Below are 26046 nucleotides of genomic sequence, written 5' to 3'. Positions count from 1 at the left end.
GTTGAGGGTGGATACCTCTTGACCTCATCACCTCCCAGAGGCCCCACCTCTTTTTTTTTTTTTGAGACGGAGTTTCACTCTTGTTGCCCAGGCTGGAGTGCAATGGCGTGATCTCGGCTCTTCTTACTACTGCCTTGGGGCTTTAGGTTTCAACATATGAATTTTGGAGGGACACACATTCGGACAATAGCACATGTCCATCAGACTGTGTGAGGATGTGGCTGACGAGATTCTGACTCCGTATGTGTCCAATGACTGTGGCAGAGTTTTGCCCTTGATGCCCAGGCTGGAGTGCAATGGCATGATCTTGGCTCATCACAACCTCCGCCTCCCACGTTCAAGCGATTCTCCTGCCTCAACGTCCTGAGTAGCTGGGATTACAAGTGTGTGCCACCATGCCCGGCTAATTTTGTATTTTTAATAGAGACGGGGTTTCTCCATGTTGGTCAGGCCGGTCTCAAACTCCGACCTCAGGTGATCCACCCACCTCGGCCTCCCAAAGTGCTGGGATTACAGGCGTGAGCCACCGTGCCCGGCCACGAGGTGTTTTCACACCACACAGTGGTCTGAGTCTATCTGCAGGATTTCATGTGTAGGTGTGACCCTGATTATATCATGTTCTGTTTTTGTGCCTGCAAATATGTTCACATATGCTGTCTCAACATGACTACGTCTGTCCACCTGTGTGCCTGTGTCTTTTTCGTTGTTTTCGTTTGTTCCTGTGTTTGTTTGGAGATAGGGTCTTACACTGTTGCCCAGGCTGGAGTGCAATGGCACGATCACAGCTCACTACAACCCCCCCGCCACCTGGGCTCAAGGGATCCTCCTGCCTCAGCCTGCGGAGTAGCTGGGACCACTGCACCTGGCTAAAGTTTTAATTTTTGTAGAGATGGGTTCTTGTTATATTGCTCAGGCTGGTCTTGAACTCCTGGCCTCAAACAATCCTACCTCAGCCTCCCAAGGTGCTGGGATTACTGAGCCACTGCTTCCAGCCCCTGTGTCTTTCGCAGTCTGCAGCATGGCTTGAGTGTGTCGGGCTGTCATGAGTGTCTGGCTGTCATGTGAGTCCAGATGCGTCTCTCTCTGCATGTGGCCAGGTCTTGGCTGTATCTATCTATATCTGGTTATTACTTGAGCTAGGTCTGTGCTGTGTGTTTCCATCTATCTGGGTCTATTTCTCTGTTATTCTGTTTATATCAATGGCTGTGGTCTCTGTGTAACTGTTTATTGTGTCTCTGCCTCTCTCTGTGTTTTTTTGTTTGTTTGTTTGTTTGTTTGTTTTGTTTTTGTTTTTGTTTTTGAGATGGAGTCTCACTGTTTCGCCCAGCCTAGAGTGCAGTGGCACGATGTCGGCTCACTGCAACCTCTGCCTCCCGGATTCAAGTGATTCTCCTGCTTCAGCCTCCCAAGCAGCTGGGATTACAGGCACACGCCACCATGCCCAGCTAATTTTTTGTTTGTTTGCTTTTGTTTTTGTTTTTTTGAGACAGAGTCCTGCTCTGTCACCCAGGCTATAGTGCAGCAACGCGATCTTGGCTCACTGCAAACTCCGCCTCCCAGGTTCAAGTAATTCTGCCTCAGCCTCCTGAGTAGCTGGGATTACAGGCGCCCACCACCATGCCTGGCTAATTTTTGTATTTTTAGTAGAGACGGGGTTTCACCATCTTGGCCAGGCTGGTCTCAAACTCCTGACCTCATGATCCACCTGCCTCAGCCTCCCAAAGTGCTGGGATTACAGACGTGAGCCACCGCACCCAGCCTGTATTTTTTTTAAATTAGAGATGGGGTTTCACCATGTTGGCCAGGCTGGTTGCAAACTCCTGACCTCAAGTGATCCGCCTACCTTGTCTTTCTGTGCACAATGGGTGTGTATCTGTGACTAAGTTCTTTTTTTTTTTTTTTTGAGACAGGATCTCACTTTGTTGCTCAGGCTGGAGTACAGTAGTGCAATCTTGGTTCACTGTGGCTTCAAACTCCCCAGGCTCAGGCTCAGCCTGAGTAAGCTGGGACTACAGGTGCATGCCACCACCACCAGCTATAGTTTTTGTAGCTTTTGGTAGACACGGGGTTTTGCCATGTTTCCCAGGCTGGTCTCGAACTCCTGGGCTCAAGCGATCCTCCCACCTTGGCCTCTCAAAGTGCTGGGATTATAGGCGTGAGCCACTGTACCCGGCCTGGGACTATGATCCGGCTATAGGACTCCCTGTCTCTCCATGTCTGTCGTCTCTGGCTGTTCTGGACTCGGTTTGTCTGTGCTGGTGACTTCCTGAGTGTGTAACTGTGTGTCTGTGTCTGTCTGTCCGTCCCTGTGCCTGTACTTTGTGCTGTTTGTCCCCGTCCCTGGCCCCCCCACCGTCCACTTTACAGGTGGCTCCCTCTGGTGGTCCACCAGTGACCGTCCAGGCCAAATGGACCAAGGGAAAGAAGAGTTACGAGACGGGTAGGAATTTTATTCATAGACAGACTGTGAATCTTGGCTGCTGTGGAGCGGGGAAGGAGAGACGAGGGCCCAGGCACGATGGGGGAACCAGACTCAGTCCAGCCTGGTGGGAACAGAGCTGGGGGTCTGCCTTCCCAGGCTGACCACTTATTGCCCACCCATCCCCAACATAATTAGCAGGCAGGATGCCTGGGTTTCTCACAGGGGGTGGGGGCAGGGCCTCTGTCCGGGGACGTCACCCGTTAAACTTCCTCTCTCAGCCACACAGGAAGCTGAGCCGGCTTGGGGCCCAGCAAACACAGGCCCCCAGGACCCCTGGGGAGAGGGCCCCGCTGGGCTGGCCCTGCAGGGACCATGGAATCCAGAGCTGAGTAAGAGCCGCCCCATCCCTCATTCTCTTGTACAAGATTCCCGGGCCAGGCCTGAGCCAGGGCAGAGGGGAGCTGGGGCTGGAGCAGGCCTGGGAGGTGCAGTGACCTGCCAGGGCAGGTGGCTGGAATCAGATACTCCGTGGGCCTCTGCTATGACCTCCATTCTGGGACAGGCCACTCTCGGTCCCCTCCTCTCTCTCTCTCTCTCTCTCTCTATCCAGCTCCTGTGATTATGTCTATAGCTCTGTGAATGCATGTACCCCTCTAAGCTTTGTCCTTGGTATGTTTGAGTGATGGTTTCAGGGGGTCCACAGGGTGGGTGATCAGGGCAGAGGGGAGGCTGGGTGTTGGTATGAGTGGGTGATCGTGTGTGACTTGTGTCAGTGTGAGGGTGAAGTGCTGGGGTACCTCATGGTGGGGACTGCGTGCAAGTGGGCAGGACAGTATGTGTGCAGCTGATCTCCCTCTAGATCTCCCTGTCTCTCTCCCTGAGCCCAAGGCTGCATCTTCTGCTTGATATGGGGGCAGAGGAGGAAAGCAGAGATTGCAGGGCTTACAGTAAGTACCTAGGTGTCCTGCCCTCCTTTCTCTGATGAGACATGTGGGATCAGCCACCAGGGTTCTATGGGGTCTCACACACAGAGACACACAGACAGCCCACAAGGATCCCACGCAGTTACCCAGCGACACTCACAACTGTACAGGAAAATATAGACGTAATTCACTTGCTCGGGCACACACACTCACATCTATACAAGAAAATATACATGTCATGGCTAGATGCAGTGGCTCATGCCTGTAATCCCAGCACTTTGGGAGGCCAAGGCGGGCAGATCACCTGAGGTCAGGAGTTTGAGACCAGCCTGGCCAGTATGGTGAAACCCTATCTCTACTAAAAATACGAAAATTAGCTGGGCATGGTGGCGGGCACCTGTAATCCCAGCTACAGGGAGGCTGAGGCAGGGGAGTCGCTTGAACCTGTGGGGCGGAGGTCCCTGTGAGCCGAGATTGTGCCACTGCACTCCAGCCTCGGTGACAAGAGCAAAACTCCATCTCAAAAAAATAGATAGATAGATAGATAGATGATAGATAGATAGATAGATAGATAGACAGACAGACGGATGGATAGAGAGAGAGAGAGAGAGAGATGTCATTCACTTAGCTTGGGACTGCACAGGCTGCCCTTTATAACTGTGCAGTCCCACGCCACAGAAGTAGGGGACAGTCTCATCTTTTCAGGCAGACAGCAGACAGTATCACACACACACTGCCTGCTCACACAAGCCATGCACTCAGCCACACACAATCATACACAGCCACACACACACACGGTCACACTTTCTCACTCCATCCTGTACTTGTGTGCACAATTAACACTGCTGCACACAGAGCCTCACACAGCCACACAGTCACAGCCACAAACCCCCAGAGTCATGCACATGCCAACGCACCTTGTGGCACACGCGCACACAACCACACTTGTGCGCAAAGTGGCAGACACAACCACACATGCATAGAAGCAAGTCTCTGGACCCCTTCTGCATCCCACAGAGGGGGCTCCCCTGCCGTGTTTGATTGGTTCTTCGAAGCGGCCTGCCCTGCCTCCCTGCAGGAGGGTGAGTTGGGAGCCTGGGAGTGAGGGAGTGGGAGGGGAGGGTGGGCCTGGGTCGCTGAACTTAGAGACCCGCTCTCTTCTACAGATCCCCCCATCCTGCGGCAGTTCCCTCCAGACTTCAGGGACCAGGTATCCAGGCTGGCTCCTTGCTCCCCCAGGGCGAGAACCAGTCTCCCAGGGGGAGGGGACTCGGTTTCTTGGACCTGGAGCCCAGGGAGGTGGTGCCCGACCTCAGTGGCCAAGCAGTTTGCGCTTTTCTTCACCTCCAGGAAGCTATGCAGATGGTGCCTAAATTCTGCTTCCCTTTTGATGTGGAAAGGTATGGAAGGGCGGGGAGATCCAAGGACTCAGAGATTCGGATCTCTCAGGGGCCCCAAGGACTCAACACCTAGAGACTCAGACATCTGGAAACCCATACACTCGAGGACCCTGAGACTCAGAGACTCAGACGCTCAGGAGCCCTGAGAACTAGGGACCTATATACATTAGCATCCAGGGACTCAGACACTCAGGGACCCAGAGATCCAGGGACTCAGGAACCCAGGGACCCAGGGACTCAAGAACCTATGAACCCAGGGACCCAGGGACTCAGGGACCCAGGGACTCAGGGACACAGAGGTCCAGAAGCCCAGAGATCCAGGGACACAGGGACCAAGGGACCCAGGGACACAGGGACTCAGGGACACAGGGACACAGGGACTCAGGGACACAGGGGCTCATGGACACAGGGACACAGAGACTCAGGGACACATGGATTCAGGGACACAGGGACTCATGGACACAGGGACCCAGGGACCCAGGGACCCAGGGACTCAGGGACTCAGGGACACAGAGGTCCAGAAACCCAGAGATCCAGGGATACAGGGACCAAGGGACCCAGGGACCCAGGGACTCAGGGACACAGGGACCCAGGGACTCAGGGACACAGGGACACAGGGACACAGGGACTCAGGGACACAGGGACCCAGAGACTCAGGGACACAGGGACCCAGGGACTTAGGGACACAGGGGCTCATGGACACAGGGGCACAGAGACTCAGGGACACAGGGATTCAGGGACACAGGGACTCATGGACACAGGGACTCAGGGACACAGGAACACAGGGACACAGGGACCCAGGGACTCAGGGACACAGGGACCCAGAGACTCAGGGACACAGGAACACAGGGACTCAGGGACACAGGGACCCAGAGACTCAGGGACACAGGAACACAGGGACTCAGGGACACAGGGACCCAGAGACTCAGGGACACAGGAACACAGGGACTCATGGACACAGGGACACAGGAACACAGGGACTCAGGGACACAGGGACTCAGGGACACAGGAACACAGGGACACAGGGACTCAGGGACACAGGAACACAGGGATCAAGGACATAGGGACACAGAAACACAGGGATCAAGGACATAGGGACACAGGGACTCACAGATTCAGGAACTCAGGAACCCAGGAACTCAGGGATTTAAGGACACAGAGATCCAGAAACCCAGAGATCCAGGGACTCAGGGACTCAGGAACCCAGGGACCTAGGGACTCAAGGACCCAGAGATCTAGGGACTCAAGGACCCAGAGATCCAGGGACCCAGAGATCCAGGGACCCAGAGATTCAGGGACCCAGGGACCCAGGGACTCAGAGATTCAGGGACCCAGAGATTCAGGGACCCAGAGACTCAGGGACCCAGGGACTCAGGGATTCAGGGACGCAGAGATCCAGAAACTCTGAGATCCAGGGACTCAGGGACTCAGGAACCCAGGGACCTAGGGACTCAAGGACCCAGAGATCCAGGGACCCAGAGATTCAGAGACCCAGAGATTCAGGGACCCAGGGATTCAGGGACCCAGAGATTCAGGGACCCAGGGACCCAGGGACTCAGAGATTCAGGGACCCAGGGACTCAGGGACCCAGGGACCCAGGGACTCAGAGATTCAGGGACCCAGGGACTCAGGGACCCAGGGACCCAGGGACTCAGAGATTCAGGGACCCAGAGATCCAGGGACCCAGGGATTCAGGGACCCAGGGACCCAGGGACTCAGAGATCCAGGGACCCAGGGATCCAGGGACCCAGAGATTCAGGGACCCGGAGATCCAGGGACCCAGAGATTCAGGGACCCGGAGATCCAGGGACCCAGAGATTCAGGGCCTCGGAGATCCAGGGACCCAGGGACCCAGAGATTCAGGGACCCGGAGATCCAGGGACCCAGAGATTCAGGGACCCGGAGATTCAGGGACCCAGAGATTGAGGGACCCAGGGACCCAGCGACTCAGAGATTCAGGGACCCAGGGATCCAGGGACCCAGAGATCCAGGGACCCAGAGATCCAGGGACCCAGGGACCCAGGGAACTAAGGGACTCAGGAACCCAGGGACCCAGAGACTCAGGGACCCAGGGACTCAGGGATTCAGGGACCCAGAGATCCAGAAACCCAGAGATCCAGGGACTCAGGGACTCAGGAACCCAGGGACCTAGGGACTCAAGGACCCAGGGACTCAGGGACCCAGGGACTTAGGGACACAGAGATCCAGGGACCCAGAGATTCAGGGACCCAGGGATTCTGGGACCCAGGGATTCTGAGACCCAGGGCCCCAGACATTCAGGGATCCTGACAACTAGAGACCCATACACTCAGGGTCCCAGGAGCTTTGTTGGGGAGGGGGGACATCCTCAGACAGCTGGGATGTCCAGGTCTCTCTAACAGCCCTTCCCACTCCAGGGAGCCCCCCAGCCCCGCCGTGCAGCATTTCACCTTCGCCCTCACAGACCTTGCCGGCAACCGCAGATTTGGTTTCTGCCGCCTGCGGGCGGGTACCCAGAGCTGCCTCTGCATCCTCAGGTGCGGGATATGCGGGTTGGAGGAGGGGCGGATGGGAAAGGCCGAGGCCTAGGGACACTTCGTGGAACCTGTCTCCTCTCTCCACAGCCACCTGCCTTGGTTCGAGGTGTTTTACAAGCTACTGAACACAGTGGGAGACCTACTAGCCCAGGACCAAGTGAGACCAGCCCCTCTCTCACTCCTGTGGGAGTCCCAGCCCCCACCCCCACCAACCTCCCAACCCCTCCCTCTCAGATCTCCCAGGCCTGGCAGGGCACACTGTGTCACACCTGTAGTCCCAGCATTTTGGGAGGCCGAGGTGGGAGGATCCCTTGAGCCCAGGAGTTTGAGACCAGCTGGGCAACATAGTGAGATCCCCGTCTCTACAAAATATAAAAAAAAATTGGCCAAGTGCAGTGGCTCACGCCTGTAATCCCAGCACTTTGGGAGGACAAGGCGAGCGTATCACCTGAGGTCAGGAGTTCGAGACCGGCCTGACCAACATGGTGAAGCCCCATCTCTACTAAAAACACACACACAAAAAAAAGTTAGCCGGGCGTCGTGGCACATGCCTGTAATCCCAGCTGCTCGGAGGCTGCGGCAGGAGAATCGCTTGAACCCGGGAGGCAGAAGTGGCAGTGAGCCCAGATCGCGCCATTGCTCTCCAGGTTGGGCAACAGGAGCGAAACTCCGTCTCAAAAAAAAAAACAAAAAAATTAGCCAGGCATGGTGGCGCACACCTGTGGTCCCAGCTACTCAGGAGAGTAAGGTGGGAGGATCAACTGAGCCCAAGAGTTCGAAGCTATAGTGAGCTATGATCGCAGTACTGCACTCCAGCCTGGGGGACAGAGCAAGACCCTGTCTCAAGAAAAAAAAAAAATTGTTTTTTAGATGAAGTCTTCCTCTGTCGCCCAGGCTGTGCGGTGGTGCGATCCCGGCTCACTGCAACTTCCGCATTCCGGGTTCAGGCGATTCTTCTGCCGCAGTCTCCCAAGTAGCTGGAACTACAGGCGCGGCCCACCAGCCCAGCTAATTTTTTTTTTTTGTACTTTTAACAGAGACGTGGTTTCACTATGTTGGCCAGGCTGGTCACGGACTCCTGGCCTCAGGTGATCCACACGCCTCGGCCTCCCAAAGGGTTGAGATTACAGGCGTGAGCCATTGCGCCCGAACTACAAGGAAAAATTTAAATTAAAAAATTAGGCCAGGCACGGTGGCTCACGCTTGTAATCCCAGCACTTTGGGAGGCCGAGGCGGGCGGATCACGAGGTCAGGAGATCGAGACCACGGTGAAACCCTGTCTCTACTAAAAATACAAAAAAATTAGCCGGGCGTGGTGGCGGGCGCCTGTAGTCCCAGCTACTCGGAGAGGCTGAGGCAGGAGAATGGCGTGAACCCGGGAGGCAGAGCTTGCAGTGAGCCGAGATTGCGCCACTGCACTCCAGCCTGGGCGACAGAGCGAGACTCCGTCTGAAAAAAAAAAAAAAAAAAAAATTAAAAAAGCCGGGCGCGGTGGCTCACGCCTGTAACTGTAGCCCTTTGGGAGGCCGAAGCAGGAGGATCCCTTGAGCTCAGGAGTTCAAGACCAGCCTGGGCAACATAGGGAGACCTTGTCTCTATTATTATTATTATTATTATTATTATCATTATTATTATCTTAATTTCTTTTAAAGAAAGAAAAAAAAAAAACTCCCAGGACTGACCTGAGCCCTTGGCTCCTCCCAGACCACTCAAGCGTAGTCATAGCCCTTGGAATCCCCAAACCCCACACCTGGCTCAGCCACCCCCGCCCCTCCACGTCCTACCCAGGTCACCGAGGCAGAGGAACTTCTTCAAAATCTGTTTCAGCAGTCCCTGTCTGGGCCCCAGGCCTCAGTGGGGCTTGAGCTGGTGAGTAGCTCCCACTCCCTGGGCGCTGGACCTTAGGTGGATGGGAAGGCTGCGTCCCAGCCCTGATGACCACAGAGTCGTGCCTCTTCCCCAGGGCAGCGGAGTGACGGTCTCCAGCGGGCAGGGTATCCCACCCCCTACCCGGGGAAATAGCAAGCCGGTGAGCCGGGCTCGGGGACCCTGGAAGGTGGGGGGTCCAGGTGAGGCCAGCCTCCTGACTGATTGATTCCCCCTGCCAATACCCCCACCAGCTTTCCTGCTTCGTGGCCCCGGACTCCGGCCGCCTGCCATCCATCCCCGAGAACGTGAGTGGGGAGGGGTCTCTGGGGGTGAGAGCAGGTCCCGAAACCCGGACCGGGGATGCAAGATCCAGGGGCCCGTCCACGCCCAGCGCGACTCTCTGATCCTCAGAGGAACCTAACGGAGCTGGTGGTGGCCGTGACTGACGAGAACATCGTGGGGCTGTTCGCGGCGCTGCTGGCCGAGAGAAGGGTCCTGCTCACCGCCAGCAAACTCAGCACCGTGAGGCGGGGTCCGCTGGGCCGGGATGGGAGCAGGGCCTGGCTCCGCCCTGGGGGGCGGGACAGCGGGGCTGATTCCTGGCTCTAACCCCACTGCGTGAGACCTGAGGGCGAAGTCCTGGCTCCGCCCCTTCGAAGGTCTCGGAGAGTTGAATTCTGGCCCCGCCCTCGTGGGAGGGGGCTGCGCTGCAGCTCCTCCTTTTTGGGAGTACTGTGCTCAGGCTCCACCCACTATGGGCCACAACAGGTCTGGCTCCACCCCCTCCGGACCCTCAGGGACACTGAGAACTAGGGACTTATACACATGGGAATCCAGGGACCCAGGGACTCAGGGACTCAGAGATCTGAGGACCCAGGGACGCGAATACTCAGGGACCTAGGAACACAGGGACTCAGATAACCAGGGGCCCAAAAAACTAGAGACCCATACTCCCAGGGACCCTGAAACCCAGGGTCAAAGGCAGAGGTGGAGACTGGCTCCACCCCTAGGGGCGGGGTCAAATGATTGCATTCCGGCTCCACCTCTTTGGGTGGGGTTACGTCGTGGCTCCACCCCTGGGGCGAGACAAGGGCGGGCTACGTTATAGCTCCACCTCTTTCGGGGTGGAGTCAGTGGAGGCTCAGTCCTTGCTCTATATGCATGGGGGAAGACTCAGGGGTGTTGCCTGTTAACTGCGCCCCTTAGAGAGAGGGATCAGGACGGTATGAGTCCTGGCTTCACCCGCTTAAAGCACTGTAAGTGGCCAAATTCCTGGTCTCCACATGATTTCTAAAGGGATTCGAGTTGTCACTCATTATCCAGCAGTGGATGGGGAGGGGGAACAGGAGACTGGGGACGTGGGAAATGCAGCTGGAAGAGACCCTCGCGCTAGAGGGTCCAGGCCCTGACTCCACGCCCCGACATCGCTCTCCAGCTGACCTCGTGCGTCCACGCGTCCTGCGCGCTCCTGTACCCCATGCGCTGGGAGCACGTGCTGATCCCCACGCTGCCCCCACACCTGCTGGACTACTGCTGGTGAGCGAGGGCAGCTGGGAGGGGCAGGGCCTGGGGGCAGGCCCTGGGGGCGGTGCCTGCATGACCCCGTCCCCTCGGTCCGCAGCGCGCCCATGCCCTACCTCATTGGAGTGCACGCCAGTCTCGCCGAGGTGAGCGCGGATCTACTCAGACGGCGGGGACGTGAGGGTTCCCCCTCCCTCTACACCCCCCGATGCCCTCCTCTGCCAAGGACTCTCGGGCTCTGAGCGGCCGGCCCCGCTTTTCCGCAGAGAGTACGAGAAAAAGCCCTGGAGGACGTCGTGGTGCTGAACGTGGACGCCAATACCTTGGAGACGACCTTTAACGATGTGCAGGCGCTGCCTCCAGACGTGGTCAGTGTCGCCCCTCCCACCTTCCTGCCCTGGGAGGCGAGGCCCCCACACCTGCCCACTCAGGGCCACTCCCCTGTGCTTCAGGTGTCCCTGCTGAGGCTCCGGCTCAGGAAGGTCGCCCTGGCCCCCGGGGAAGGGGTGTCCCGTCTCTTCCTCAAAGCCCAGGCCCTGCTCTTCGGGGGCTACCGCGACGCACTCGTCTGCAGCCCGGTGAGCAGCGGGGACGTTGCGGGAGAGGTCTCGTGGGTTCCTGAATGAATCGCAATATAATGATAGGTACAGTAGGTGGCCGGACACAGTGGCTCACGCCTGTAATCCCAACAGTTTGGGAGGCCGAGATGGGAGAATTGCTTGAGCCCAGAAGTTCAAGACCAGCCTGGGCAACACAGTGAGACCCCCGCCCACATTTGTTGTTGTTGTTGTTGTTTGTTTGTTTGTTTTTGAGACGGAGTTTCACTCTGTTGCCCAGGCTGGAGGGCCTCCCGGGTTCAAGCGATTCTCCTGCCTCAGACTCCCGAGTAGCTGGGACTACAGGTGCGCACCACCATGCCCAGCTAATTTTTGTAGTTTTAGTAAAAACGGGGTTTCTCCATGTTGGCCAGGCTGGTCTCGAACTCCTGACCTCAGGTGATCTGCCCGCATCAGGCTCCCAAAGTTCTGGGATTACAGGTGTGAGCCACTATGCCCAGCCACCGTCTCTATTTTTTTTTTAATTAAAAAATAATAATGATAGGTAGCATTAATGGAGTGCTTACTTTGTGCCTCTGTTTGCCCCTCTGTAAAATGGGACCCCGATAGTGCCACCCAGAAGGATATTAGAATCAGTGAATCAGCATCTTCCCAGCACTTTGAATCGTACCTGACATACAGCAAGCACTCAATAAATGCTAGCTCCTACTACTGCTATTATCTCATTTAATGCTCATAACATTTTGAGATGGATACTGTGATAGTCCCATTTTCCGTATGAGGAAACCAAGGCTTTGGAGAAGTCTCACAGTGTGTGAATGTTGAAGCCAGGGCCTTGATCTCTGAAGCCCCCTCCCCTGTTTTTCACAACCAATCTGTAAAATTGTTGGGGGGTTCCAGTATCACTTGAGCATCTGATGTTTTTGTCATCTCTGCATCCTGAATCTGCACACAGACCACCCACTTCCTCTGTCTCCACCCTCGTCTGGACCCTCTCATTGTTTGCCTAAAATTAATGCCCGCAAGCAGGCTTCTTCTTTTTTTTTTTTTTTTTTTTTTCTTGAGACAGAGTCTCACTCTCTTGCCCAGGCTGGAGTGCAGTGGCACAATCTCGGCTCACTGCAACCTCCACCTCCCGGGTTCAAGCAATTCTCCTGCCTCAGCCTCCCGAATAGCTGGGATTACAGGCATGCGCCACCACACTGGCTAATTTTTTGTATTTTTAGTACAGATGGGGTTTCACCATGTTAGCCAGGCTGGTCTCAAACTCCAGACCTCAGGTGACCCATCCACCTCCTCCTCCCAGAGTGCTGGAATTACAGGTGTGATCCACCGTGCCCCGCCTCCTGCAAGCAGCCTTCTGCTTTATCTCCCAGAGTCTGTCCTCCCTGCGGTGGCCAGAGGTCACCTGTGAACACCTGAGTCAGATCATATCCCCCCTACCCCGCCCACACCCCTCCGGGGCTTCCACCTTACTCGAGATAAACGCTTAAATCAGCCGGGTCGGTGACTCACACTTGTAATCCCTGCACTTTGAGAGGCCAAGGTGGGTGGATTGCTTGAGCCCAGGAGTTTAAACCAGCCTGGGAAACATAGTGAGACCACGTCTCTACAAAAACTATAAAAATTAGCCGGCGTAGTGGAGTGCACCTGTGGTCCCAGCCACTCTAGAGGCTAAGGTGGGAGGATCGCTTGAGCTCAGGAGGCAGAGGTTGCAGTGAACCAAGATCACACCACTGCACTCCAGCAGGGTGAGAGAGTGAGACACTGACTCAAAAAAAGAAATGAAAGAAAAAAAAAAAAACAGGGCTGGGCACGGTGGCTCACACCTGTAATTCCAGCACTTTGGGAGGCCAAGGCGAGTGGATCACGAGGTCAAGAGATCGAGACCAACCTGGCCAACATGGTGAAACCCCGTCTCTACTAAAAATACAAAAATTAGCTGGGCATGGTGGCACGTGCCTGTAGTCCCAGCTACTCAAGAGGCTGAGGCAGGAGAATCGCTTGAACCCTGGAGGCAGAGGTTGCAGTGAGCTGAGATCACGTCACTGCATTCCAGCCTGGAGACAGAGCGAGACTCCATCTCAAAAAACAAAACAAACAAACAAACAAACAAAAAACAGCTTAAGTCCTCCCTGCCATCCATGAGGCCCCACACAGGGTCAGACACACAGCAAGTGCCTAATCAGTGTTTGCTACATAAATATATGGTAGAATGAGGGAGGGCCAGGAGCACCCCAGGGAGCTCAGAACTCCAACGCTTCTTCCAGGGCCAGCCAGTGACCTTCAGTGAAGAAGCCTTCTTGGCCCAGAGGCCTGGGGCACCTCTGCAGGCCTTCCACCGGCGGGCTGTGCACCTGCAGCTGTTTAAACAGGTATGCCAGAGCCCCGAGGGTCCAGCTGGGACTGGAGGTGGACTGCTGAGTCCCCGAGGGCTTGTCTGAACTGGCAGGGTTGAGGGCAGACTCCTGGGTCCCTGAGGGTATAGCTGTAGACAGTCCAGCAGGATCCCCTACTCCAGGGTTCCCAAGTGGGGAAGGACTGAACTCCTGGATTCCTAAAGATGGGAGCCCCCAGCCGGGCACGGTAGCTCATGCCTGTAATCCCAGCACTTTGGGAGGCCGAGGCAGGTGGATCACGAGGTCAAGAGTTGGAGGCTAGCCCTACCAATATGGTGAAACCCCATCTCTACTAAAAATACAAAAATTAGCTGGGCATGGTGGCGTGTGCCTGTAATCCCAGCTACTCAGGAGGCTGAGGCAGGAGAATTGTTTGAACCCGGGAGGCAGACGTTGCAGTGAGCCGAGATCACATCACTGCACTCCAGCCTGGATGATAGAGCGAGACTGTCTCAAACAAAACAAAACAAAACAAAAACTTGGGATCCCCAACTCCTGGGTTCCTGGGGGACAAGACCTACTCCTAGGTCCCTGAGGGAAATCGGGGTGGGACCAAATTCACAGGTCCCTAAGCAGGTGTCTTTCTGGGACTGGGGTGGCGGTCCAAGCTGGACTCCAGAGGGGACGGGTCCTGACTGTGAAATCCCAGGATTTCCTGAGTCCTAGGGATATGGGGGGAGGGGTAGCACATAGGGCTGGACTTCTAGGCCCCTGGGAGAAGGTAGCTTGGACCACAAGATCCCTAAAGATGGGGTCCACCTACTCTTGGTTCACTGAGAGCGGGTGGGTAGTTCTAGAGGGGGCAGAAATGAATTTCTGGGTCCCTGAAAGGGGCAGGGCTTGGTCCCTGGGGACAGGTCTTGACTCTGGGAGGGAGGAGAAGGTAGGATCTCTGGCTCCTAAAGTGGGTTCTGGGCCGGGGACAGTAGCTCACGCCTGTAATCCCAGCATTTTGGGAGCCCAAGGCAGATGGATCACCTGAGGTCAGGAGTTCGAAACCAGCCTGGCCAACATGGGGAAACCCTGTCTCTAAAAACAATATAAAAGTTAGCTGGGGCCGGGCGCGGTGGCTCACGCTTGTAATCCCAGCACTTTGGGAGGCCAAGGCGGGCGGATCACGAGGTCAGGAGATCGAGATCACGGTGAAACCTCGTTTCTACTAAAAATACAAAAAATTAGCCAGGCGTGGTGGCGGGCGCCTGTAGTCCCAGCTACTCGGAGAGGCTGAGGCAGGAGAATGGCGTGAACCTGGGAGGCAGAGCTTGTAGTGAGCCAAGATTGCGCCACTGCACTCCAGCCTGGGCGACAGAGCGAGACTCCGTCTCAAAAAAAAAAAAAAAAAAAAAAGTTAGCTGGGCATGGTGGTGCATGCCTGTAATCCCAGCTACTTGGGAGGCTGAGGCAGGAGAATCACTTAAACCTGGGAGGCGGAGGTTGCAATGAGCCCGGATCATGCCACTGCACTCCAGCCTGGGCAACAGAGCGAGACTCCATCTCAAAAAATAAAAATAAAAAATAAAGTGGGCTCCAGTTTCCCAGGTGCTTGGGGGTAGGCAGGTTGGAGGCCAGAGATGGCTTCTACATCTTGACAGCAGGCAGGCTGCGAAGTGCTGGCATTCAGATGTGTCTCCTGCTGCTTCTGATTTACTGTCCCCCACCCCAGTTCATCGAAGCCCGACTGGAGAAGCTCAACAAGGGGGAGGGCTTCTCAGATCAATTCGAGCAGGAGATCACTGGCTGCGGGGCCTCCTCAGGTGAGCCCTGAGTCCAGCCCCTGGGTCCCCCCCCACCCGCTACCAGCACCCCCAGCCTCAGCCAGCCTTCGGTGACCACCACACTCTCTCCTTACCCCAGGGGCCCTTCGATCCTATCAGCTCTGGGCCGACAATCTAAAGGTAAGACCACCAGAACAATAGGCTGCGGGTGTTGGCTTAGGCCTGTAATCCCAACACATTAGGAGGTGGAGACAGAAGGATTGCTGAGACCAAAAGTTTGAGACCAGCCAGGGCAACATGACGAAACCCCATCTCTACTGAAAAAAAAAATAAAAAATTCGCTAGGTGTAGCTGTAGTCCCAGCTACTCGAGAGGCTGAGGTGGAAGGATGGCTTGAGCCCCAGGAGGTGGAGGTTGTAGTGAGCCGAGATCGCACCACTGCCCTCCAGCCTGGGTGACAGAGCAAGACCCTGTCTTAAAAACCACTTTGTTGCCTGGGCGACAGAGCAAGACCCTGTCTCAAAAACCACTTTGTTGCCTGGGCATGGTGGCTCGTGCCTGTAATCCCAGCACTTTGGGAGGCTGAGGCAGATGAATTGCTTGAGGTCAGGAGTTTGAGGCCGAGGCGGGCGGATCACAAGGTCATGAGATCGAGACCATCCTGGCCAACGTGGTGAAACTCTGTCTCTACTAAAAATACAAAAATTAGCCGGGCATGGTGGCGGGTGCCTGTAGTCCCAGCTACTTGGGAAGCTGAGGCAGGAGAATCACTTGAACCAGGGAGGTGGAGGTTGCAGTGAGCCGAGATGGCACCACTGCACTCCAGCCTGGGTGACAAAGCGAGACTCCATCTCAGCAAAAAAACAAACAAAAACAAAAAACAACTCTTCTTTGAGACTCCATCTCAAAAAAAACAAAAACAAAACACTTAAGTGTGTCTCATTGGATTAATTTAATTCCACAAGTCACCAGGTAGGGTCATGACTACGATCACGTTCATTTATAGAGGTGAAAAAATGGAGATTCAGAGAGGGAAAGGGGTTTGATTGGCATCACACAACCTGGGATGGGGAGGTGGGATCTGGCCCTAGCCTCTCCCCCTTGGTGTCTCCTCTCCTGCAGAAAGGTGGTGGTGCTCTCCTGCACTCAGTCAAGGCCAAGACCCAACCAGCCGTCAAGAACATGTACCGCTCGGTGAGGCTGAGCTGGACAGGCCACTCTTGCTGGCGTGAAGAGGGGGAGGGGACAGAGGACATTTTGACCTCCCAAGAATGGAGTATTTTGACCCTGGCAGACACTTTCAACACAAATGATTTAATCAGAACTGAACCAGCAGTTAAACCATTAACAACTCTTCCCCCTTTTATTTTTTATTATACTCATTTTTGTTGGAATCCTACCCCCCACCCCCCACCCCTTTAAAATTGACAGCCAAGATTAGCTGACAAACATTCTTTGTCCTAGGATGCTACAATTCCAGGTTATGCCTTTTTTCTCCCAAGTTCAGAAGTTTCCTGGGGCCAATTTTTGCAGCTCAGAATTGTCCGTGCGATTTTGTTCTTTACCGCTTTGAAACAGGAACACCTTGCCCTGTTGCTTTGCCACTCCCCATTTTCTCTGGGGATGACTTCCTCCAGGAATACTCATTTTATATTAGTGAAAGGGGTGAAAGTTTGCATTGACTTCTTAGGTGGTGTATGGGGGGTGGTGAACATATTTGAGACATGCAGTTGGCAAAATAAAGCTATCTTAGGGGACAGAAGGCTGGGCTCTCAAATGCCCAGGATCCCACCACCCTTGGGTAATTCTCTCTCCATTCCTTTATAGGCCAAGAGTGGCTTGAAGGGGGTGCAGAGCCTTCTAATGTATAAGGTAAGATCAACCGGCCGGGTGCAGTAGCTCACCCCTGTAATCCCAGCACTTTGGGAGGCCGAGGCAGGAGGATTGCTTGAGCCCAGGAGTTTGAGACCAGCTTGGGCAATATAGTGGGACCTTGTCTCTACAAAAAAATATTTAAAAATTAGCTGAATATGTATTGCTTGAGTCCAGAAGGCGGAGGTTGCATTAAGCTGAGATAGCGCCACTGCACACCAGCCTGGGTGACAGAGAGAGACCCTGTCTCAAAAAAAAAGACTGTGGCCGGGCACAGTGGCTCACGCCTGTAACCCCAGCATTTTGGGAGGCCGAGGAGGGCGGATCACTTGAGGTCAGGAGCTTGAGACCAGCCTGGCCAACATGGGGATACCCTGTCTCTACTAAAAAAGATACAAAAATTAGCCAAGTGTGGTGGTGGGCACCTGTAATCCTAGCTACTAGGGAGGCTGAGGCACAAGTATTGCTGGAACCCAGGAGGTGGAGGGCACTGAGCTGGGATCATGCCACTGCACTCCAGCCTGGGTGATAGAGGGAGACTGTCTCAAAAAAAAAAAAAAAAAAAGAAAAGAAAGAAAGAAAGAAGAAGAAGAAGACTGGCTGGGAGCGGGTAACTCATGCCTGTAATCCCACCACTTTGGGAGGCTGAGGCAGGTAGATCACTTGAGGTCAGGAGTTCTAGACCAGCCTGACCAACATGGTGAAACCCCATCTCTACTAAAAATACAGAATTAGCTGGGCATGGTGGCACACGCCTGTAATCCCAGCTACTTGGGAAGCTGAGGCACAAGAATCGCTTGAACCTGGGAGGCAGAGGTTGCAGTGAGCCAAGATGGCACCACTGCACTCCAGCCTGGGCAACATGAGTGAAGCTTCATTTAAAAAAAAAAAAAGACTAACTAAAGACCAATGATAGGGGGTGGTGGGAGACTCTGTGGCAGAGATTCCCAGTTCATGCATTCTTTTCCTAGGATGGGGACTCTGTCCTGCAGAGGGGGGGCTCTCTGAGGGCCCCAGCCCTCACCAGCCGCTCAGACCGCCTGCAGCAACGCCTCCCAATCACTCAGCACTTTGGACAGGTGAGAGCGCCCCTCCCGCCATGCACACACCTGGAATTATCACTGAATCCTCCACCCATCCCAGTCCCCATCCAGACATCTCACCTCCTTCTTCAACTCCCCTGATATGTGGCACCCACTTCACACTCACCCTTCTCCAGCAAGCCTCAGTCCCCCGATTCTGCAGCCTCCTGAGGTCCTATCGCCCCCATCCTTTGCAGAACCGGCCCCTTCGCCCCAGCAGGAGACACCGGCTGGAAGAGGGACCTTCCGAGCCCCCAGGGGCGGGGTAAGGCAAAAAGGGAACAGCAGTGTTGAAAGTGGGAGGCCAGGACTGATGGGGAGGAGGGTCCCCAAACTCCAGAGCAGCCTGACCAGGGCTGGGGTTCTTGGGCAAATATCTGAGCCTGCCCATCCTCACCCAGGACACCCCCGCTGAGCCCTGAGGATGAGGGGTGCCCGTGGGCAGAAGAAGCTCTGGACAGCAGCTTCTTGGGGTCTGGAGAAGAACTGGATTTGTTGAGCGAGATTCTGGACAGTCTTCGCGTGGGAGCCAAGAGCGCAGGCAGCCTGAGACCGAGCCAGAGTTTAGACTGCTGTCACAGAGGAGACCTGGACAGCTGCTTCAGCCTGGTGAGAGCCTCGCCCACTCCCCCAGCCCTACTCCAAGTCTTCCCCTAATGGTCCATCCAACTTGCCAGCCCCTCTGCCATCTAAAAGCCACAACTTCCCTATCCATCTCACCTAGCCCAACATACCAAGATGGCAACCAGACGATAAGAAACTACCAGAGCCGGAGCCCCAGCCCCTGTCCCTGCCATCCCTGCAAAACGCCTCGTCTTTGGATGCCACCAGCTCTTCAAAGGACCCCAGGTCCCAGCTGATACCCTCAGAGTCCGACCAAGAAGTCACCTCTCCATCCCAGTCCTCAACAGCTTCTGCAGACCCAAGCAGCTGGGGGGACCCCGAACCCTCTCCTCTCACAGAGCCCCTAATTCTTCATCTCGCCCCTTCCCACAAGGCAGCTGAAGATTCTACAGCCCAGGAAAACCCCACTTCCTGGCTCTCCACCGCACCCACTGAGCCCAGCCCTCCAGAAAGCCCCCAAATTCTGGCCCTCACAAAGCCCAACTTTGATGTAGCCTGGACGTCCCAGCCCCTTGATCCTTCCTCAGACCCCAGTTCTCTGGAGGACCCCAGAGCCCAGCCTCCCAAGGCCCTGCCAGCAGAGCACACTCACCTCCAGCCACTCGAGGAACCAGGAGCCCCGAATTCCCCTGCTATACCCACCAGCAACTGGCAAAAGCCCCAGCCCAGCAGCCGGCCCAGAGTCGCTGATCTTAAGAAGTGCTTTGAGGGCTAAGAATCAGGGGTCCAGGAGAGACCCCAGTCCCTCAATAAAGCCACAAGAGCCCAAAAAAGCTGTTTTTTTTCCTGGTGAATTTCTCTGGTGCCCTCGCCCTGCTCAGAAATCCATCCCACCCATCTCTGTCCCTCTAAGAGCAGCCTCTCTAACTGGCTTCTAGCAGGGAATTCCAGGAAGCCTCCTGGTCCTCTAGAATCCTGGCAACCTTACAATTCCTCTCGGCAGTTGTCACTTCCATCTCAGCTAATGCTCCCACGAGCTCAAACACACCAATAAAGCTTTTATTACATCTCACTACTAATTTTATATAAATATATAAAAGTGAATAGCCCCATCCTCTCTTGACCTCAGGGGCAGAGTCTTTGAAGTACCTTCTTCCCTGCTATTCTTAAGCACTGGGTGGCTCTGACTGCCCAGAGAGGGCACTGCCTTTCCCCAAGGTCACACAGCAATGAAGGGAGACAGATGCAAGAGAGGGGACCTAGATGGGCAGGCAGCCCCGCACCGTCTCCTTGGAGTCCTGAGGGGCCCGGGCCTCGGCTGCATGGGAGAACTGAAAGAAAGGAGAGGGTGTTGTGGGGCCTGTGGGACACACAGAGAAAAGTTGGTTCTGCAAGCGGCGGGGGGGTGGGTCCCGAGCCCCAGCACCCTGAGCTGCAGGCACAGCCAAGCAGAGGCAACATGCTGCACAGAGCCCACCAGGTGGGTGCCCCCAGCCTCTCCCCACAAGTCCTCCTGAGCCATCAGAGGCTGGTGTCTCGGTGGCAGCTGCGGTGTACAAGCCAGCAACCCGCAGTCCTGGGCAGTGTTGGTGGCTGCAGCAGGCCCCAGCGTTCAGATGAGCCGCTCTTCCGGCGGCAACTTGAGGTTGGGGGTCGGTGGCACACGGGCACCCACCTGCTCCTCACTACTGGGCCGGTAGGTGCCCTCCGTCTGCCGCTTCTCCCGAAGCTTCCGCACCAACAGTGCCAGCCCCACAGCCAGGAGCAAGGCGGCCAAGATGGAGAAGACCACGATGATAGCAGTGACAGCCTCCTGAGGCTGCAGAGAGGGGACAGGTGTGAATCACCTGAGCCTGGGTAGCCTGTCCACCTCCACCTGAATGGCATCCCCCTCATCACCCCCTACCCCACAACACACACACACACCTGCCACTTTTGGTGATCTGATCCCCACACTGGGGCTACCTGGATCCCTGTCTACCTTGTCTGCGGTGCCAAGGCTCCCCACCACCTGCCATGTCCAGGACACCCCTCGCAAGCACCCGCCATGTCTGGGACTCTGGCTTTTTTTTTTTTTTTTTTTTTTTTTTTGAGACAGAGTCTTGCTCTGTTGCCCAGGCTGGAGTGCAGTGTCACAATCTCGGCTCACTGCAACCTCCGCCTCCTGGGCTCAAGCGATTTTTGCTGCCTCAGCCTCCCAAGTAGCTAGGATTACAGGTGTGTGCCACCCCACCTGGCTAATTTTTTGTATGTTTAGTAGAGACGGGGTTTCACCATGTTGGCCATGCTGGTTTCAAACTTCTAACCTCATGATTTGCCTGCCTCAGCCTCCCAAAGTGTTAGGATTACAGGCGTGAGCCACTGCGCCCGGCCGGGACTCCTGCTTTCATCACATCTACCAAGTTTGAGCTCCTTGCTCCCCCACCCACCTGAGAGCCCCCACATCTGACAGCTACAGTATTCCTGCCCACTCCCTCCAGGGTCTCCTAGTCTTCTTGGTCTAAGACTTCAGGTCTCTCCTACTTAGAGCTCTCCAAAGCCACCCTGACCTGCCACCTCTGGGGGAAGGGGGTGACTAGTCCTCTCTACATGCTATACGTGTGACTCCTGGATAACATCCTTGCTGCCATCTTCCCACATATACCTCCAACTCACCAGGTTGCCATCGGAGCTGGAGCTGGTGGATGAAGGCAAAATAGTGCTATTCTCATTTGCAGAAGTGGTGGATACTGTGGAGGGTGAAGGCAGAGAATAAATGAGTCTCCATCTTTCCCTCCCATCCCCACCCATCTGCACCTGCTTTGGGCATTCCCCTTCACCTCCCCCCAAGCAGGTCCCAATTCAAACTCTGCCTTTCATTCGCAAAGAGACTGTGGGTGCCTTGCAGGTAGGACCTGTCCCTCGGGTGTTTGCTCCTCCGGACACCCCCCACCCCCCCACCCAGCCCAGCAGAGCCCAGTAGGGTGTCTGGAAGTCCAACCCTCCCACACTCACCACTCGGCCCTGGGCCCTTAAGGATCTGGACGGGCCTAGCTTTTCCCTGGAGTGTCTGACTCACACCTCCCCACAGGCTCCCAAAACAAATCTAAGACTGAATGGCTGGGGTCTACACCTTCAGCCAACCGGGTCCACCCGACTCGGCAGGCCTCCTCCCAGCTCCCAGTTCACCCCAAAACACCTGCACGATACCAAGACTCAGGTACGCAGCCCTTACCTCCCCCAAGTCCTACTTAGGAGCCCCCACTCCAACACACAATTCCACCTCGCTGGGGAACTCAGGTCTCCTAGACCAATTCCCAGTGTCCAAGGAAGAAACTCGAAATCTTAATCCCACCGAGCCCTAACCCTGTAGACCCCTCCCCAAGGTATTTCTTTCCCGTTCCCCAATTCTTGACCGTCTCTGCGCCCCAGATACCCAGCGCTTCTAAGCCACGTCCCCAGCAGAGATCCAGGAATCCGGACCCCTCCCCCCAGCGCTCTCAGCTGGTACCTACTTTGCCCCCAGGCTCGGCCCCAGCGGGCCAGCAGGAACGGCAGGCCCAGCGCCAGAAGCAGCCCCAGCCCGGGGTTCGCCATGGGCTGGGTGGCGGGTTGGCAGCGCCGAGGAAGGGGCTTCTCACGCGCGCCCCTCCTACCGCATCTCCGGCCAGGGGCACCTGCGACGGGGCACCTGGGGACAGGAGAAGGAGAGGCCCGGGCGTTGGGATCGGGGTCGGGACCCGGGCGCAGGCCCACAGGAGAGACAACTGGCGCCAGGGCACCCATGAGTCCCGCCCCGCCCCAGCCGCCAGAGGTCAGCGATTAAAGATTAACTCCCGGGAGCGCGTTCCTGGGCTGGGGAAAGGAACGGGACGGGACGGGACGCGTAGGGTGGAAGGGTGAGGGGGCAGGCCTAGCGGTGCGTCCTGCCTTCCTACCTGGCCCGGACGTCTTTGACCTAGCTCAGGTTCCTGGTCCGTGTCCCTCCCTCGAACCCTCGGTCCGTCGGTCGTTCTTTGGGTCCGATCCCACCGGCTCCGCCCGCTCACGTGACCCGGAAAGTTTAGTCACTCACCTGGGAGGAGAGCGCACTTCCGGCTTGTGCACCTGAGCCTCACTGAGAGGGCGGAGTCAAGAAGGGGGCGGGGCCGCGCTGCGGGCGCACCTGTAACGGGACCCCAGTCCCTTAATGGGGATGCGAGGAGGAAGACCGCGGAAGCGCGCAGGTGTGAGGGGCACCTCACACCTGCATTGCGAGCACATCTGTAGGAGCGCACAGGTGTGGAGACGCACGGGGTCTGTATGTACCCGTGCACGAGGCATTCCTGCCTAGGGCAGACTTGGATGGGGAGCGCTTAATGAGAAAAAGCACCTGCCCAGGCGCAATGGCTCACGCCTGTAATCCCAACACTTTGAGAGGCCGAGGCAAGAGGATTGCTTGAGGCCAGGAGTCCGAGACCAGCCTGGGCAACACAGCGAGGCCTCATTCTCTACAAAATAAATAAATAAATAAATAAATAAATAAATAAATAAATAAATAAATAGTAAGAAGAAAATAAGCCGGGGGCAGTGGCGTGATCCTGTAATCCCAGCGCTTTGAAAGGCTGAAGTAAGAGAATCACTTGAGGCCAGGAGTTGGAGATCAGCATGGCCCACAGAGGGAGGCCTCATATTTACAAAAAAATAAGAAAATTAGCCGGATGTGATGGCACGCACCTGGGAGGCTGAGGTGGGAGGATCGATTGAGCCCAGGAGTGGAGGTTACAGTGAGTGAGCTATGATTGTACCACTGTTCTCCAGCCTGGGTGACAAAGTGAGACCCTGTCTCTAAAAAAAATTTTAAATCTCTAAAAAAATTTTTAAAAAGAAAAAAACACCTGTACGGTGAACACCTGTGTGGAACCAAACCTGTACAGAAGACAACTGCACGGGTGTTCACATATAAGAACATACAGAAAACAGATGGCCGGGTGCAGCGGCTCACGCCTGTAATCCCAGTACTTTGGGAGGCCTAGGCAGGAGGACCACCTGACGTTAGGAGTTCGAGACCAGACCAGCCTGGCCAACATGGTGAAACCTTGTCCCTACTAAAAATACAAAAATTAGCTGGGTGTGGTGGCAGGCGCCTGTAATCTCAGCTACTCGGGGGGCTGAGGCAGGAGAATTGCTTGAACCCAGGCGACAGAGGTTGCAGTTAGCTGAGATTGTGCCATTGCACTCCACCCTGGGTGACAAGAGTGAAACTCCATCTCATAAAAAGAAAAAAAAATCTGCATTGAATCACAGCTATACGAAATATAACCAAGGCCAGGCGTGGTGGCCCACGCCTGTAATCCTAGCACTTTGGGAGGCCGAGGCAGGTGGATCACGAGGTCACGAGTTCGAGACCAGCCTAGCCAAGATGGTGAAATCCCGTCTCTACTAAAAATATATATAAAAATTAGCTGTTGTAGTGGTGGGCGCCTGTAATCCTAGCTACTTGGGAGGCTGAGGCAGGAGAATCGCTTGAACCCTGGAGGCGGAGGTTGCAGTGAGCCGAGATCATGCCACTGCACTCTAGCCTGGGTGACAGAGCAAGACTCTGTCAAAAAGAAAAGAAAAGAAATATAACCAAATGGATACATACCACCAGGGTGGACAATATCTCTATAGAACATGCCTGCATTATCATCACAAACAGCTAACTAAGGCACTCTGATGTGGAATAGACCTGTTTTAGGAACACATCTGCATGGCTCACCTACAAAATGTACAGCACTTGTATTGGGGAATTCCTGGGTGTCAGTGTCTTGTAAATACCCGTATGAGACACACCTGCATTTACATAGACCTGTATGGGACACGGTTATATGGAAACATACCCAGATGGGTGTATACTTAACTGAAACACACCTATGGGGCGGGAGACTGTAGAATGCATTCATGGGTGGAGGGAAACCTGTTCAGAAACATACCTGTGAGGTAAGAGAAAGCACCTTGTAGGAGGAACACCTGTATGGAATTGAGCTCAAGTGAGGGGAAGAACTTGGAACATCTGCACAGGGCACACTCACATTGACACACATCTGTGGGTAAAACCATCAGGGCAGGGGCTCCCATATACTGAGGCCCACTTGTCAAGGATGTATCTGTGAGAAAACACCTATTTGGGGGCACTTACATGGAAAAAAACCTCTGTATCTCTCCATGCTGTATGGTACCTGCAAGGAACAACTGTGAATGAAAACCTCTGCTAGGGAGCCTCTTAGAAGAGACTCATTTGTCTGGGGCACACCTGTTCCAGCACACCTGTCTAGGCAGAGGCTGGGAGTGAACCAAATGTGCCCTCACAGCTGTATCTTTGTTTTCTTTCTCTCTCTCTCTTTTTTTAAATTAATTTATTATTATTATTATTATTTTTTGTAGAGATGGGGGTCTTGTTATATTGCCCAGGCCGGTCTCAAACTCCTGACCCCAAGCGATCCTCCCATCTCAGCCTCTCAAAGTGCTAGAATTAGAGGCCTAAGCCACCGAGCCTGGCCAATGCTGTATCTTTGGATAATAGATGATGATAATAACAAGACCCCCTCCTGAGGAACCCTTGGGTAACGAGTGATGATTAAAGAATAATTAGGCCAGGCCGGGCGCGGTGACTCACGCCTGTAATCCCAGCACTTTGGGAGGCTGAAGTGGGAGGATCATCTGCGATCAGGAGTTCAAGACCAGCCTGGCCCCCAGGTGAAACCCCCGTCTCTAATAAACATACAAAACTCACGGCTGGGTGCGGTGGCTCACGCCTATAATCCCAGCATTTTGGGAGCCCGAGGCGGGTGGATCACGAGGTCAGCAGTTCGAGACCAGCCTGGGCAACATGGTGAAACCCTGTCTCCACTAAAAATACAAAATTAGCCAGGTGTGGTGGCACATGCCTGTAATCCCAGCTGCTCGGGAGGCTGAGGTAGGAGAATCGTTTGAACCCGGGAGGCGGAGGTTGCAGTGAGCCGAGATCGCGCCATTGCACTCCAGCCTGAGCAACAACAGCGAAACTCCGTTTCAAAAAAAAAAAAAAAAAGATAATTAATTCCTTCTAGGGTATAGAGTGATGGTTAAATATCCCAGATCTCTTTAAACCCCTATTTTGCCCCTTAGTGGTCATCAGGACTGGGGAGAATGACTTAACCTCCGCTTCCTTATCTGCAAAGTGCGAACGCCAGTACCACCTACCTTATAGGGTTTTGGCAAGGACGA

The 26046-nt window shown here is 55.0% G+C and overlaps 2 protein-coding genes across 4 annotated transcripts; one reads left to right on the top strand and one right to left on the bottom strand.

The window, feature by feature from the left end:
* The first annotated feature begins 2738 nt into the window (after positions 1-2738).
* DENND1C (DENN domain containing 1C) lies at positions 2739-19912 on the top strand. The gene is made up of 23 exons (XM_003281570.4): positions 2739-2811; positions 4363-4427; positions 4512-4555; positions 4696-4745; positions 7142-7261; positions 7349-7418; positions 9050-9130; positions 9225-9290; positions 9382-9435; positions 9542-9652; positions 10566-10666; positions 10752-10797; positions 10918-11019; positions 11104-11229; positions 13479-13583; positions 15271-15361; positions 15462-15502; positions 16445-16516; positions 17150-17194; positions 18166-18273; positions 18474-18541; positions 18678-18885; positions 19001-19912. The coding sequence occupies exons 1-23, from the start codon at positions 2795-2797 to the stop codon at positions 19613-19615; spliced, it is 2406 nt and encodes an 801-aa protein (XP_003281618.1). The 5' UTR covers positions 2739-2794; the 3' UTR covers positions 19616-19912.
* Positions 19903-23267, bottom strand: CRB3 (crumbs cell polarity complex component 3). Of its 3 annotated transcripts, none has more exons than XM_003281571.3 (5): positions 22758-23267; positions 22335-22510; positions 21496-21569; positions 20516-20659; positions 19903-20171 (listed from the first exon to the last, which is right to left on the bottom strand). In XM_003281571.3, the coding sequence occupies exons 2-5, from the start codon at positions 22414-22416 to the stop codon at positions 20100-20102; spliced, it is 372 nt and encodes a 123-aa protein (XP_003281619.1). In that variant the 5' UTR covers positions 22417-22510; positions 22758-23267; the 3' UTR covers positions 19903-20099. The 3 variants fall into 3 exon arrangements, with proteins under 3 accessions (XP_003281619.1, XP_030663745.1, XP_030663744.1); XM_030807885.1 differs by having other exon boundaries at positions 22895-23267; XM_030807884.1 differs by having other exon boundaries at positions 22335-23267.
* Between the last annotated feature and the right edge of the window lie 2779 nt (positions 23268-26046).

This window comes from Nomascus leucogenys, unplaced genomic scaffold (assembly GCF_006542625.1).
Source record: "Nomascus leucogenys isolate Asia unplaced genomic scaffold, Asia_NLE_v1 Super-Scaffold_241, whole genome shotgun sequence".
In the NCBI taxonomy this organism is placed as follows: Eukaryota; Metazoa; Chordata; class Mammalia; order Primates; family Hylobatidae; genus Nomascus; species Nomascus leucogenys.
The sequence above is the reverse complement of the archived record's forward strand: the minus strand, read 5'-3'. Positions and strand labels throughout refer to the sequence as shown.